Below are 13,427 nucleotides of genomic sequence, written 5' to 3' on the forward strand. Positions count from 1 at the left end.
AGGCCAAACCTAACAGGCAACCTCTCAGGGTCTCTTATTCCCACCAGGAGGACCCTAGCAGAGAGGCCAAAGAGATTAGAGTTTCAAAAGCAACTAGTGCCAAAAGGGTGTCTTTTACCTACCTGTAAATGACAAAATTATACCTCAATAATTCTGATACTGAAAAAAAAAAGGCAAACAATTTATGCAAAAACTTCAAGGACTTTTTAAAATTAGAAATCCCCATTAATATCTGAGATGCTCTGTTTAGTTAGAACAGAGAGAGTCAAGGGCTTCAGGATAGGTGGATGGGCAGGCATCACTGGGGGTGCTGAGGGGGCAGTGGGCACAGCTCTGGGCAGGAAGCAGCAGTTGCCTGTGACGGCACAAAGGGTTTATTGAAGAAACTCCACCGGGGGAAGCAGTGCCAGGAGAACCTGCCAGGCCTGCTGAAGGGCCCCGAGGAACAGCATCGGGAAGCCCTGGTCACTTTGGGAACTGGAGGAGGTACAGCCACCCAACAGGCACCACAGCCAGAAACGCTGCACGGAGGAGGGAGTGACAAGCACAGCAACACTGACCTCACTTGCTTCCCCCAGCTGACCCCCGGGGGGGAGCCCCCTGGCCTGCAGGGCTCAGCCTCCAGAGGACAGGGCAGAGCACAGCTCTGAGAGCAGAGGAACGCAGTGTAGGTCCCTTCCACGCAGAAGTGACTCGTTTCATATAAAAGGGCTGTCAGCCTGCTGTAGATCAAGTGAGATGATGTACACACAGCGATTGCAGAAGAACCTACCACAGTTCAGGAACGAGGAATAAACAGCGGGTGCCTGTTCATCCTCAGTTATCAACACACTTCCTCTTGTGCCATTTTCTGGAACTGGGCCATCTGGATTTTTCAGACCATCACAGCAATCCGGGTACATTTAATCCTCCGTGTTCCCCTCTCACCCCCTCCCACCCAACTCCCTGCCTGGAATGCCCCAAGTTCCTCTACCTTGAGTACTTTCCAGCCATTCAGCTGGGCTATTCTTGGCCGATAGGGAGCCAAGATCTGGAGAAAACAAGGGAGTCAAAATAACAGAGTCAAGACTCCTGTTGGGCGATATCGTTTATTGAAAGGCAAACTCACTTTCTCCAGGAGTTCACCTACAGGAGGCAGCTGCCAAGATAATTTCCTCTGTGTGACAAACCAAGGCAATCAAACCAGACCCGCAAGCAGAAACCCAACCCAATAAGCCTATCGGCATCGTCGGATGACACTCAGAAGCAGGAAGAAAATTATAAAGCTATACGATGATTGTCTCCTCAGCACAGCATTTGGCCACAAACTTGTTTATTAAATAAAATATTTTTTTTTCTTTTTAAACTAGCTAAAGGAAATATTCTTGAGTTAGTTCTTAACAGACAGAAAAAAACATATATGTGTACATAAAATCAAAGAACGATAGCATGCCAGAGTTGGCAAGGACCTTGAGCCCTGGTCCTCAATTCATCCTGCATAGCTTGTTGCTCTGAACATCTCTGAATGTCTCGAGGTCATCCCATCAAGGTCACTGGGCTAAGATGAGCCGGGACTTGAAGACATCTGTCTCAGCTCCGAGGCTGGTGCTCCTTCCAGCTCAGCATCCTGCAAGCATCCGGCTCCCCGCCAGCCCTGTCACAGTGCAGAAGGGCGAGCTGGTCGACATGGGTAGTGTCTCACCTCTAGGGTAAAGATGCAGGACTTCCGAATGGTGAACTCTGTTCTCTTTTCACAGACAGTGTGCTTCTTGCAGACTGCCTCGTGGCTACCGGAAGGAACTGGCCAGAATGAGAGGCAGTAACTTCCTCACAAACCAAGACACAAGCTGACGGGCTCCCAAGGTTCTTGGGCCCCAACCTTTTCCATCTCCAATCTGTAGGAATGAGGAGTGGGAACACTGCTGGGCAGGCTTCTTGGCAAATACCTAACAGCGGTGGAAGCAGCGGGGAACTCACGCCGTGCGAGAGTTGAAGGACTGCTCCGGGTCCCAATGAGCCAGTCCACCCACCACAGGCTTGCTGCGGCCCCAGAGGATGGAGCGGCCCTGGGGCGCGTCCGGAGAGGCTCTGCTGTGTTCATCAGCGTGGCTGCTGTCTGTAGCCCTCCCCATGACAGCACTCCAGGAAGGTAGGGACTGTGAGCCTCTGTATTCCCTGCTGTGTTCCCAGTGCCAGAGGCTGGGGTACCATGGGTGTCCAGTAAGTATCTGCTAAATGAATGAATGGTTAAAGGGAGGCATGTCTCCATACTCCAGATAAGTAAGCAGAGGCAAGAGGCAGAGCTGGAGGAAGGCTTCGCGCTTCTGCTCTGGGGGCCTCACCCACAGGGGGTGATGACACCTACCCTCGCATGGGGGTGACCACTCTGAATCCTGATGCCTGGGCTCTGTGACCTGGGCTCGGCAGGGCACTGAGAGCCCCTTGCTCCCTCCTTCCCCCCACGGCACCTGTCAGGGCGTGCCGGGGCCACACGCTTCTCACGTTCTAGGATGCGTCGAGACACTGTGAGGCAGCCGAACACTCACACGCATACGACTTGCAGGGTACCCTCCCTGGCCATGGGCCTGACCAGCTGTGATTGGACCTGGCCGCTGCGTGTGCCTGGGGACCGCCACAGGAAGCCCAGGAGGAAGTGCCGAAAACCCTGCAGGCTCCCAATGCCTTCCTAAAATTCCATCCCAGGGACCTGGCCTCACCCAGACCTCACCCAGTCCCAGTTATCCCTGCTTCGGTTGGCCCCTATCCCTCGTCCCAGAAGTGGGAAGGATTCTTCCAGTTTGTACAGACATTTCTCTCACTTCTGCTTCTCTCCCTCTCCTGACATAAACCTGGGATCCTGCTCAACCCACCTCTTCTCTACACATCCCCCGGCTTTCAAGAACTTCTCCTCCTCCTTCCTACCTACACCCCTACACACCTGCTCATCTCCCCTCCTTTCCTCCTTCCCCATCACCTGCCTGCACATCACCTGCCTCTTCCTCAAGTCTAAGTCCATGAACCTGCTCCCCAAACCCGCCCAGTGCCCACCCACCAACATCTGGTCCAGGGGCCTCAGACCTTCTCTGGGAAGGGGAAGGAAGGAACCAATAAGAAATGAGAGGAAGGCTCCAGCCTCCAGAAACCACATCATTTGTGGAAAAACCTTACATACAAGTCTCCCCACTCTACCTGCGCAAAAGAAATTGCTGTTAGTGACCGGAATCAACTCAGTGTGGTTCAGAAATCATAACAAAATTCTAGATAAAATAAGCAACCAAGGACCACAGATGCAAGTAACCTCAGACTTACCCTCCCCTCCTTCGTTCAGGGAGTTCTTCACTAAGACCACCTGAACTTCTTTTCTCAGGATTAACTGTCCCTCATCCCCTCAACAATTCCTTTTTCCAACTCTGAGGTCCAGAGTGGTCTTTATTCTACCTTCTCCTTCTTGCCTCTGGCTCCATAATATTTAAAAATCTAGCTTTGTATTTTTTAAAATAATACTCAATAGACACATGTGAACTTTACAAACAAGCCACCCCATGAAACCTCTGCAACATTCCAAAATGGAACAGCAGCAGTCTAGGAGAAGGTCTGATTTAAAATATGTACAGTCTACACATCATCCTCTCCCCAAAACAGGGCTACTGAATAGGAACCAGCCTTTGGACCCTTTCTCTTGACAGGGGGACGTGGGGGAGGATCAGTAATGCAGATGGCGTGGCAGACAGCTGTGCAGAGTGGGGCTCCATCCTGCCAAGTGGCCGCGGGCATCGCAACGCATACCCTGCAAGAGCTGCTGCCCAAGCCACCAGAGCTGTGCTACCACAGAGATCCTAGGACAACGTGATGTCAAGAGGAGAAGCCTGGTCTGCAAAGAGGAGGCGATGGCGCTCCCTCTCACGCCTCCCACTGCAGCCCCTGGAAGTGGGCTCAGATCTGGCTGATGACGGTGCTGTCCTTGGGGAAGGTGTAGCTCAGTGGCGCCTCATAGAGGCTCCCCCCATCCGTGCTGAGGTCGTCGTCGTCGTCCACATCATCCAGCACTTTGCTTGGCAGCTTCTTAAGTCTGTAAAACAACAGGAGGCATGTTTCCTGGCTCTGGACTGAGGCTCACTTCAGATCTAGAGGTGAAGGGGTTCAAGGTGCCTGTCTCTCCACCCCAATGGGTGGCACATGAGCATGTACAGCAACAGGGAGCAAACTGCCCACCTGGTGGCACGGGAGGCTGTTGCTGACAGAGAGCTGGGCAGGGCTGGGTCAAGGTCAGTAGTCCTGATTTTCCCTCCTGCCTCAAGCTCCCACGTGGCTTGGCAGGGTCCAACTGTAAATTCCATCTTAATGTTAAATTTTATCATCCTGTGCACCACGGATAGTTTGCACCAATTTTTTTAATACTGCATTTTGATTAAGGTTTTTGGTGCCCCCTAATTGCCTCCTAATGCCAACATGGGGCTGGATTCTTGATAGACATGCCGTGTTTACAGGATTCTCAACAGGCTCTTCTGTGCATTTATGAGAGAAGTGCCTGGGCAGCTAGCAAGAAGCCTCCGGTCACCATCAGCCTCCAGGAAAAGCCCAGCTTTATGAACGAGGATGAACATAAACTCACCCCTCACTCCAATGCCCTAAGCTGTGACCCTGAGGCAAGGAAAGCAATGTTCCCCCACTCCCCATTAAACCCCTATCCTTCTGCTGTGCCCAGGGAGCTTAAGAGAGCAGCTCTTTCCAGAAACCAGGCTTGGGATATCCTAGTCCTGAGAACAGGAACCCACAGCTTCATCTCCTTTCTCCCTAACCCAAGCAACCTAAGGGCTGGCCCAGGAACTCCTCTCTACAGGGTGGTGTGAGCCAGTCTGACCTGTTCTGAGCCTCCGTTTCCATTTTCGGACGGCAAGGATAACACCTGCCTGCTGACACCGGGCAATGGTATGAGGATGACACATGTGATGCCTACTGAGTGCATGGGGCGAATGGAGTGGATGCAGCCACTGGCATCTCTAGGACAGGATGACCCCAAAGTGGCCGCGGTGGCCGGAGATGACAGGAGAGGCTCCGAAGGCCTCGTGCTCCCCTCAAACACCGGGGCTGTCACAGCCCCTGGGGGCATCGACACACTGGCCCACCTCAAGTCCTTCTTCATGGAGTTGAGCTGGCCCTGCAGCTGCTCATTCACGTCCATCTGCTCCTCCAGCTCCCTCTGTAGCTTCTTCTTTGAACTTTCCAGCCTGTCGATTTCCTCCTCGGCCTCCTCCACCTGTCGCTTCATTGCCTTCAAGCGCAAGCTCAACTGCAAGGGTTGGGGGGGGGGGGTGGGCAGAGTCAGGGGAAGGGCAGGCTGTGAGCCAGCAGGTCGCCCAGCGCAGCAAGAAAAGGCCAGTGGTCCGGACCCCTTCTCTTCAAGCGATAAGATACGGCAAAGTGGGAAACAGGCCTCATGCGAAAGTGGAGGCAAGACTCTAAGACAGAAAATCCTACTTTTTCAAAGCCAAGTTCAGGGTCTGAAGTTTGCTGAAGTGGGCTTTAAAGGCCCCATTCCATGCCGTAAGGGGTGGAGTGGAAAGAGAAGACTCGGTCCACTCAGCTTCACCACTTGTCCATCCTCTGAGCCCTCCCCTCTGTCTGGCTTCCCCAGCCCACATTAAATCTCAAAAGAATTCGCAGAGGGTCCCCCACCTGGTCCTTCTGATCAGTCAGTGACAGGTGCTCATCGTCCACCTGCATCACCAGCTCCTTCACCTTCCGCTCCAGCCGGCGGTTGCTCAGTTGGAGGCTGGCCCGGTCCCTGGAAGGGCAGAACAGAAGACAGTCTCGTCCCAGTCCCACAGACAGCCAGCCCCCGGCTGCGTGGTAGACGTGGGCTTAGTTAGGGTGAGGGAGACTCACAACGTACAGGAGGAAAGCGCTGCACAATGGACAGATGAGGCAACAGGGGCTCTGAGAGGGGAGTGACTGCCTGAGGCTGCAGAGCCCGAGAGAGGCTGAGCTGGGGTCAGACCTGCCCTGAGTTCTCCCAGTACCAGGCTTCACTTGGTAAGGCAGAGATTCACAGACTGCGAGGCTGTCAGTGTTTGGGGTGTACTGCCCTGACCCAGTCCCTGAAGTCTCACTGAAATTGGATAATGTAAAGTGCTCTACACACACATACACACAGAGACACACACAACTCCTAGGAAGGTGAGGGGCCGTTAGTAAGAGTTGAGGAGCTGGCCCTTGGGCCCTGGTCCAAGGACAAGCTGCAGAAGATCATGGGGCAAGAGAGGGTGTGGTCGTTCCTGTGGCCAGCTCTGGCAGACGGCCACTTGGCCTCTGCTCGGATACACCCAGCCCCTTGAGCACAGTCAGCCCCCTTTCATCTAATTCAGCTCTCACTCATTGACTAACGAGGCAGCCTGCCTTATTTAAGGCGGGGAGAAAGGAACAACCAAGAGCTGAGCGGCGGGGGTCCCAGGTCTTAGTCCTGCTGCAACAATATCCCTCCAGGCTACCTTCCTCAAGTGACTTACTTGGTGGGCCTCAATTTTCTCATCTACAAAATGGAAACTATTTTCCAGCACGGCTGTATTTGCCCTGCCTTCCTCACAGGCTTAGGAGGATGGGCAGAGACACAGGGGTAAAACACTCTGAAACGTGATGCCCAGCGCCCAGCAGGGCCTGTGCACCAGGGCTGGAGCCGGCTCACCTCTCCTCACTCTCCAGACGGTCCTCCAGCTCTGCGATCCTGGCCTCCATCTGCACCACCAGGCCCTCTTTGCTGGACCTGTAGGAACCTTCCAGGTGGATAATCCGGCTCTTTAAGTCCTTGTTCTGGAATCAGACGGGGAGACCATGAGGGGCTGTGTCTACCACACCCTCTGCATGGAGCAGAGGGCGGGCAAGTGTGTGGTCAGTGATTGGGGTAAGCCTGTTTTTCATCTTCAGATGAGTGGTGCTGGAAGACCTGGGGATGTTTCCAGGAAAAAGATTTGCACTCATGTCCTGACAAGCCGAAAGAAGGGGTTCTATCACATTCCTTATAAGCCTGAGTGAAATCTCTGGCATGTCCTAAGACTCCTGGATAACAGACAAATGATCCTGACCTTGGCCTTTTATAAACCTATTGGTATGGAACAAGAGAAATAGGCTCCTTCAAAAATATCATATGTCATATTCAGTGAAGACCTTACATGAATGGCATGTTAAAGACACAATGACTCATGTAAGATTTGTTACCAACACGTGCATTGGATGTGGTTTTTGTTTTTTGGACAAAAAAAGGACACTGGTTTTTGGCTTTTAAAATTTATTTGGCTACAACAAGTCTTAGTTTAGTTGCAATACGCAGGATCTTTGCTCTTTAGCTGTGGCATGCAAACTCTTAGTTCCAGCATACAGGATCTAGTTCCCTAACCAGGCATCAAACCTGGCGCCCTTGCACTGGCAGTGAGGCATCTTAGCCACTGGACTGCCAGGGAAGTCTCAACACTTTATTTTTCTCTTTTCATTTGATTTAGCCTTCTTCAGGATCTAGAAAACAACACTTGCAATTCTACTTCTCTGCAGCTGCTAAACTTACAAGCACATTTAAAATTACTGGGAAAAAAAATAAAAATAAAAAAATAAAATTACTGGGAATAACCTTTCTGGAAAAGGCCTTAGAAAAACCTCTACCTCTCAAATGAGTTATGCTCCAGAGTTCTTGGGCGTGTTGTGCAAAGAAGGCTCAGCCACGGGGCTCTAGTCCAAAGCCACGAGGAGGCTCGTGGGGCCAGCTGCTCTCACCTGTCTCTCCAGAGAAATCTTGTCACACTCCAAGTCTTGCTTCATGGCTCGCTCCTGAAGCAGCTCATTCCGCATCTGCTCCATCTGCACCACGGAGAGCAAAAGCCCAGAGGTCAGCAGGGTGGTTCCTGTAGCCTTTGTGCTGAAATGGTTCCCAGGTATGAATTCCAACAACCAGGTCAGCTCTTTTTCGTGACAGGGGTCCCCTATCTTCTCCTCTTAAATACTGGAGCTGTTTTTTAGATATTCTTGAGTTCTCAATGATTGCAATGATAATGATAGAAATAACAATAATAGTTACAGTTAACCCTGCCATTATAGGTTGAATTGTGTCCCCTCCAAAAAAGATATATTAAAGTCCTAACCCCAAGAACCACAGATGCAACCTTAGTTAGAAGTACGATCTTCACAGAAGTAATCAAGTTAAAAACTGAGGTCATTAGGGTGACCTCTAATCAAGTATAACCCAGGTCCATGTTAAAAGGGGAAATTTGAATGCAGAGACAGACATGCACAGAGGAAAGACAGAGACACAGGGTGGAGTGAGGCATCTACAAGGCAAGGAGCACCAAAGCTCATCTGCAAAATGCCGGAAGAAAGGAAGTGCTCTCCTACAGGTCTGGAGGGAACGTGGCCTCAGACTTCTGGCCTCCAGAACTTAAGAAAACACACTTTTGTTGCTCCAGGCCACCTACTTTACGGTACTTGGTTACAGCAGCCCTTGAGAGCTGCTACCCCTGCTCAGCACTCCAAGCGCACTTATCCTATGATATTCCTAGGTTATATGCACAACCCTACGACGTACATACTAGCATCTCTGCTCAGGACATCAGGGCTTGGAGAAGCTAACCGACTTGGGTGGTGATCAACTGCCCCAGCTTGCCCAGGACTGAGGATATGCTCAGGACGTGTGACTTTGAATGCTAAAACTGGAGGAGTTCCGGACAAACTGGGGCAAGTCAGTCACCGAGCTTGCCAGGCATCAACACAACCAGAAACGGGGAGCCAGGATTGCCTGGAGCTCCTGACTGTTACATTACAAGTTCAAGCTTCAGCAGAGGCTTCCATAGCCAGCATGTCTCAGACACTGCAAGATTCCTCCCTTTTTAAGCCAGGATCAGAGGTCAGCAAGAACACTCCAGGTGCCCTAGCAAAGCCTAGGCCTTCCCGAGGATTTCTCCTATATTAATAGGAAATGAACCTCACAGAGCAGCATCTGGTAAGAAATCCCATTGCTGCCTGTGGGTATCTCCATGCCCCACCCCCAGAATGCCTTCAGCAACAGTGAAAAATGCTCTTCAGAAGCAGAGGCCCCGTAGTCTTTTCCCAGGACCATCCAGCAGAGGGCGGAATGGGAAAGCCCAGAGAACTAAGAAAGTGAGCCAGGAAAATAAAACTGTCTGTTCCTTCTTTGCCTTTAGGTTCAAGGCAAAGGAGAAAAGGCAAGATATACCCATTTGAATGCAGAGTTCCAAAGAGCAGCAAGGAGAGATAAGAAAGCCTTCCTCAGTGATCAATGCAAAGAAATAAAGGAAAACAATAGAATGGGAAAGACTAGAGATCTCTTCAAGAAAATCAGAAATACAAAGGCAACAACACTTCATGCAAAGATGGGCACAACAAAGGAAAGAAATGGTATGGACCTAACAGAAGCAGAAGACATTAAAAAGAGGTGGCAAGAATACACAGAAGAACTGTACAAAAAAGATCTTTATGACCAGGATAATCACGATAGTGTGATCACTCACCTAAAGCCAGACATCCTGGAATGCAAAGTCAAGTGAGCCTTAGGAAGCATCGCTAAGAACAAAGCCAGTGGAGGAGATGGAATTCCAGTTGAGTTATTTCAAATCTTAAAAGATGATGCTGTGAATGTGCTGCACTCAATATGCCAGCAAATTTGGAAAACTCAGCAGTGGTCACAGGACTGGAAAAGGTCAGTTTTCATTCCAGTCCCAAAGAAGGGCAATGCCAAAGAATGTTCAAACTACCACACAATTGCACTCATCTCACATGCTAGCAAAGTAATGCTCAAAATCCTCCAAGCCAGGCTTCAACAGTACATGAATACATGAACCGTGAACTTCCAAATGTTCAAGCTGGATTTAGAAAAGGCAGAGGAACCAAAGATCAAATTGGTAACATCTGCTGGATCATCAAAAAAGCAAGAGGGTTCCAGAAAAACATCTACTTCTGCTTTATTGACTACACCAAAGCCTTTGGCTGTGTGGATCACAACAAACTGGGGAAAATTCTTCAAAAGATGGGAGTATCAGACCACCTGACCTGCCTCCTGAGAAATCTGTATGCAGGTTAAGAAGCAACAGTTAAAAATGGACATGAAACAACAGACTGGTTCCAAATCAGGAAAGGAGTACATCAAGGCTATACTATTACTCTGCTTATTTAACTTATATTCAGAGTACATCATGCAAAATGCCGGGCTGGATGAAGCACAAGCTGGAATCAAGATTGCCAGGAGAAATATAAGATATGCAGATGACACCACCCTTATGGCAGAAAGTGAAAAACTAAAGAGCCTCTTGATGAATGTGAAAGAGGAGAGTGAAAAAGATGGCTTAAAACTCAACATTCAGAAAACTAAGATCATGACATCTGGTCCCATCATTTCATGGGAAATAGATGGGGAAACAATGGAAACAGTGAGAGATTTTATTTTTTCAAGCTCCAAAATCAATGCAGATGGTGATTGCAGCCATGAAATTAAAAGACACTTGCTCCTTGCAAGAAAAGCTATGACCAACCTAGACAGCATATTAAAAAGTAGAGACATTACTTTGTCAGCAAAGGTCTGTCTAGTCAAAGCTATGGTTTTTCCAGTAGTCATGTATGGATATGAGAGTTGGACTATAAAGAAAGCTGAGCACTGAAGAATTAATGCTTTTGAACTGTGGTGTTAGAGAAGACTCTTGAGAGTCCCTTGGACTGCAAGGAGATCCAACCAGTCCATCCTAAAGGAAATCAGTCCTGAATATTCATTGGAAGGACTAATGCTGAAGTTGAAACTCCAATACTTTGGCCACCCAATGGGAAGAACTGACTCATCAGAACAGACCCTGATGCTGGGAAAGACTGAGGGCAGGAGAAGGGGACAACAGAGGATGAGATGGTTGGATGGCATCACCAACTCGATGGACATGAATTTAAGCAAGCTCCAGGAGTTGGTGATGGACAGTGAAGCCTGACGTGCTGCAGTCCATGGGGTCACAAAGAGTCGGACGCGACTGAGCGACTGAACTGAACTGTTCCTTCTTAGGGCTTCCCTGGTGGCTCAGCAGTAAAGAATTTACCTGCCAATGCGGGAGACACAGGTTTGATCCCTGGGTTGGGAAGATCCCCTGGAGAGAAAGAAATGCAACCCACTCCAGTGTTCTTGCCTGGAAAATTCACGGACAGAGGAGCCTGGTGGGATGGGGTCACAAGGAATTGACCATGTATGAGCGACTGACACTTTCTTACTTTCCATCTTAAGGTTGGCCCAGGTAAGAGGTGTGTACAAAGGAGTCTCCAGAGGGCTGGGGAGCACCTGTAACAGCCCCACTCTGCCTGGCTTTGACTTGGATTTTCACCTTCTGTACAAACACCCTAGTGATAAGCACATCTCTTCCCTGCCATCCACCAGGAGGGCAAGACCAGGGGGTCCTGGGAATAATGAGGGGAGGTGCCACCATGACAGGCTGGGCTTGTAGTTCCCTCTGTTCCGACCACGGAGCATGCAGGGAACAACAAGCAGAGCGGTACAGCTGGCCCAGAGTGGGTGACGGAGCGATAAGAAAGACAGAGGCTGGTGACGGGCAGGACCGGGGAGTGGAGAGCTCGTACCACTGCAGGAAACTGGGACCCTGCCCACAGGGTCCAAAAGGTCACATTTTTTGCATTTTTTGACTAGCAGGCTTCTAAGTCACAGGGGTTCAGAACTTTATAGCAGAGCACATGGAGGTCCTCTGCCATCATCCGTGTAACAGAAGGAGCAGGGCCAAGAACCCAGGCAGTGCCTACTCACAGCCTACTACCCCACCTGCTCAGTCTCTCCGGACTAATGCAGTGAAAAGGCTTCAAGCGGACTTAGGGTTTAGATACTGCTCTCATATAAAACCAAGGCCGCGGAGGCACCTGGTCTCCTTAGGGCATCCTCAAATGCAGTGGGGGGAAAAAAATGCCAGCCACACAAAGGTCAGCAGTCAGTGTGCGTAGACGCCTCCCTCGGACCCATGACCCTTGCCTGGCCCCAGGGCACTCGGAAATCACATGCTGTGGAGAACACCTGGAGACTCCAGTCATTGCTCTCTGAGCACCACGTCCGCAGGTAATGGATGCAGCCTCAAGCACCCCTGGCCCCCAGCAAGGCTGTGAACCAGCCAACACCGCCACGGAAGTCGTCAGCACGGCTGGGCCACGGGACCGTGATGTGCCTCCGAGGGGAAACTGTTCTGTTCACGCCCGCTGGGCAGAGGCCAGGACCTCAGTGAGGACACGGTTAAACTTTCACTGCAATGGGAAGTGATTACACAGACAGGCTGCAGTGGCCCAGCTTCTCTCCTGGCTCTGCATCCACCTACATGTGACCTTGGTCGTCTCACCTCTGGGATGTGGACTCCACATTTCTAATCACTGAAGCTAAACAAGATGGCCTATAAGGCCCTTGGAGCTGGCCTCTATCCTGAAAGCATGTTTGGGGCCCCCATCTCACTGTAGGGTTCTGGGTGGCTCAGGCCCCACCTCCATCCTCCAGCTCCAGAAGCCAGCCCATCTCTCCAGACCTTTGGGAGTGTCCCCAGAAAAGACTCACTCTATCAAGGTGAGAGGGAAGGTGTATCTGTGAACACACATGGTTGTGAGCTGGTGGAGGGGTGGTCTTGGAATGATGGGGTGGGTCCACCTGTTCATCCAGGCTGGACATCATGACAAAAAGACAGTCCCTGACCTCACAGGCAGACATTACAATCCCCATTTCCCAGGAGGGAGGTTCAGGACTGGTGGGAGCAGTTTTCGGTTAAAAGCCTGTAGGACCAGGTGGGAGCAGTTTTCGGTTAAAAGCCTGTAGGACCAGGTCCCTCAGTGAAGCAAGGGTCCCTAGGAGAAGGAAGAGTTTGGGGGATGGGGTGGGGTCCTTCGGAGCCTAAAAGGAAGAAGCACCTCGCGCAGTGTGAGGTAGGGAAGCGCCGAGGAGTGATTGGAAGATTGCCGAGGGGTCCACAGCACGGGCCCAGGCTGGGCTTCAGGACAAACGCCGCAACTTCAAGCAGCAGCCACTGGCCGAAGTCTTGCTCCCTCTGTGCTACTGACTGGAAATTCTGGACTGCAGGAAACAAGGCCTCCTGGTACAGATAGGCACTCAGGAACCAGCATCCTGGAGGTTCCCCACAGGTCAAGACCTCCCTGGAGTCCCCCAGGCAAATGTGACTCTCCGAAGGAAAAGCAAAGTAGCTATTATTCAGACTCCACGACATCCCCTCAAAAGATGGCTACTCAAATAAAAGTGCAAAATAAATCAGAGTGAAGAGTAGGAAGGAACAGATTTGAGGCTGTGAAGCAGTTACTGTCACCAGACAGTCAATTTTCCTTCCATCTTTTGGAAATCAAGGCTTTTGGCAAGCATGACAGGCTTCCTTCAGTTCTTCAGAAAGAAGCACCGGACACTAAACTCTAAACTAAACATACCACGC

General features: G+C 50.7%; 1 protein-coding gene across 5 annotated transcripts in view; it reads right to left on the reverse strand.

Annotated features, from left to right (window-relative positions):
• Positions 1–1,069: 1,069 nt before the first annotated feature.
• Positions 1,070–13,427, reverse strand: part of CGNL1 (cingulin like 1) — a 172,859-nt gene continuing 160,501 nt past the window's right edge. For all 5 annotated transcript variants that reach the window (XM_069596401.1, XM_069596397.1, XM_069596398.1 and 2 more), the window contains 5 exons: positions 7,741–7,824; positions 6,662–6,786; positions 5,656–5,764; positions 5,106–5,269; positions 1,070–4,048 (listed from right to left, as the gene is read on the reverse strand). In XM_069596401.1, coding sequence (XP_069452502.1) covers positions 3,913–4,048; positions 5,106–5,269; positions 5,656–5,764; positions 6,662–6,786; positions 7,741–7,824 — 618 coding nt within the window. In that variant the 3' untranslated portion in view covers positions 1,070–3,912. The remainder of the gene's footprint in view (positions 4,049–5,105; positions 5,270–5,655; positions 5,765–6,661; positions 6,787–7,740; positions 7,825–13,427) is intronic.

This window comes from Ovis canadensis, chromosome 7 (assembly GCF_042477335.2).
Source record: "Ovis canadensis isolate MfBH-ARS-UI-01 breed Bighorn chromosome 7, ARS-UI_OviCan_v2, whole genome shotgun sequence".
NCBI classification, from domain to species: domain Eukaryota; kingdom Metazoa; phylum Chordata; class Mammalia; order Artiodactyla; family Bovidae; genus Ovis; species Ovis canadensis.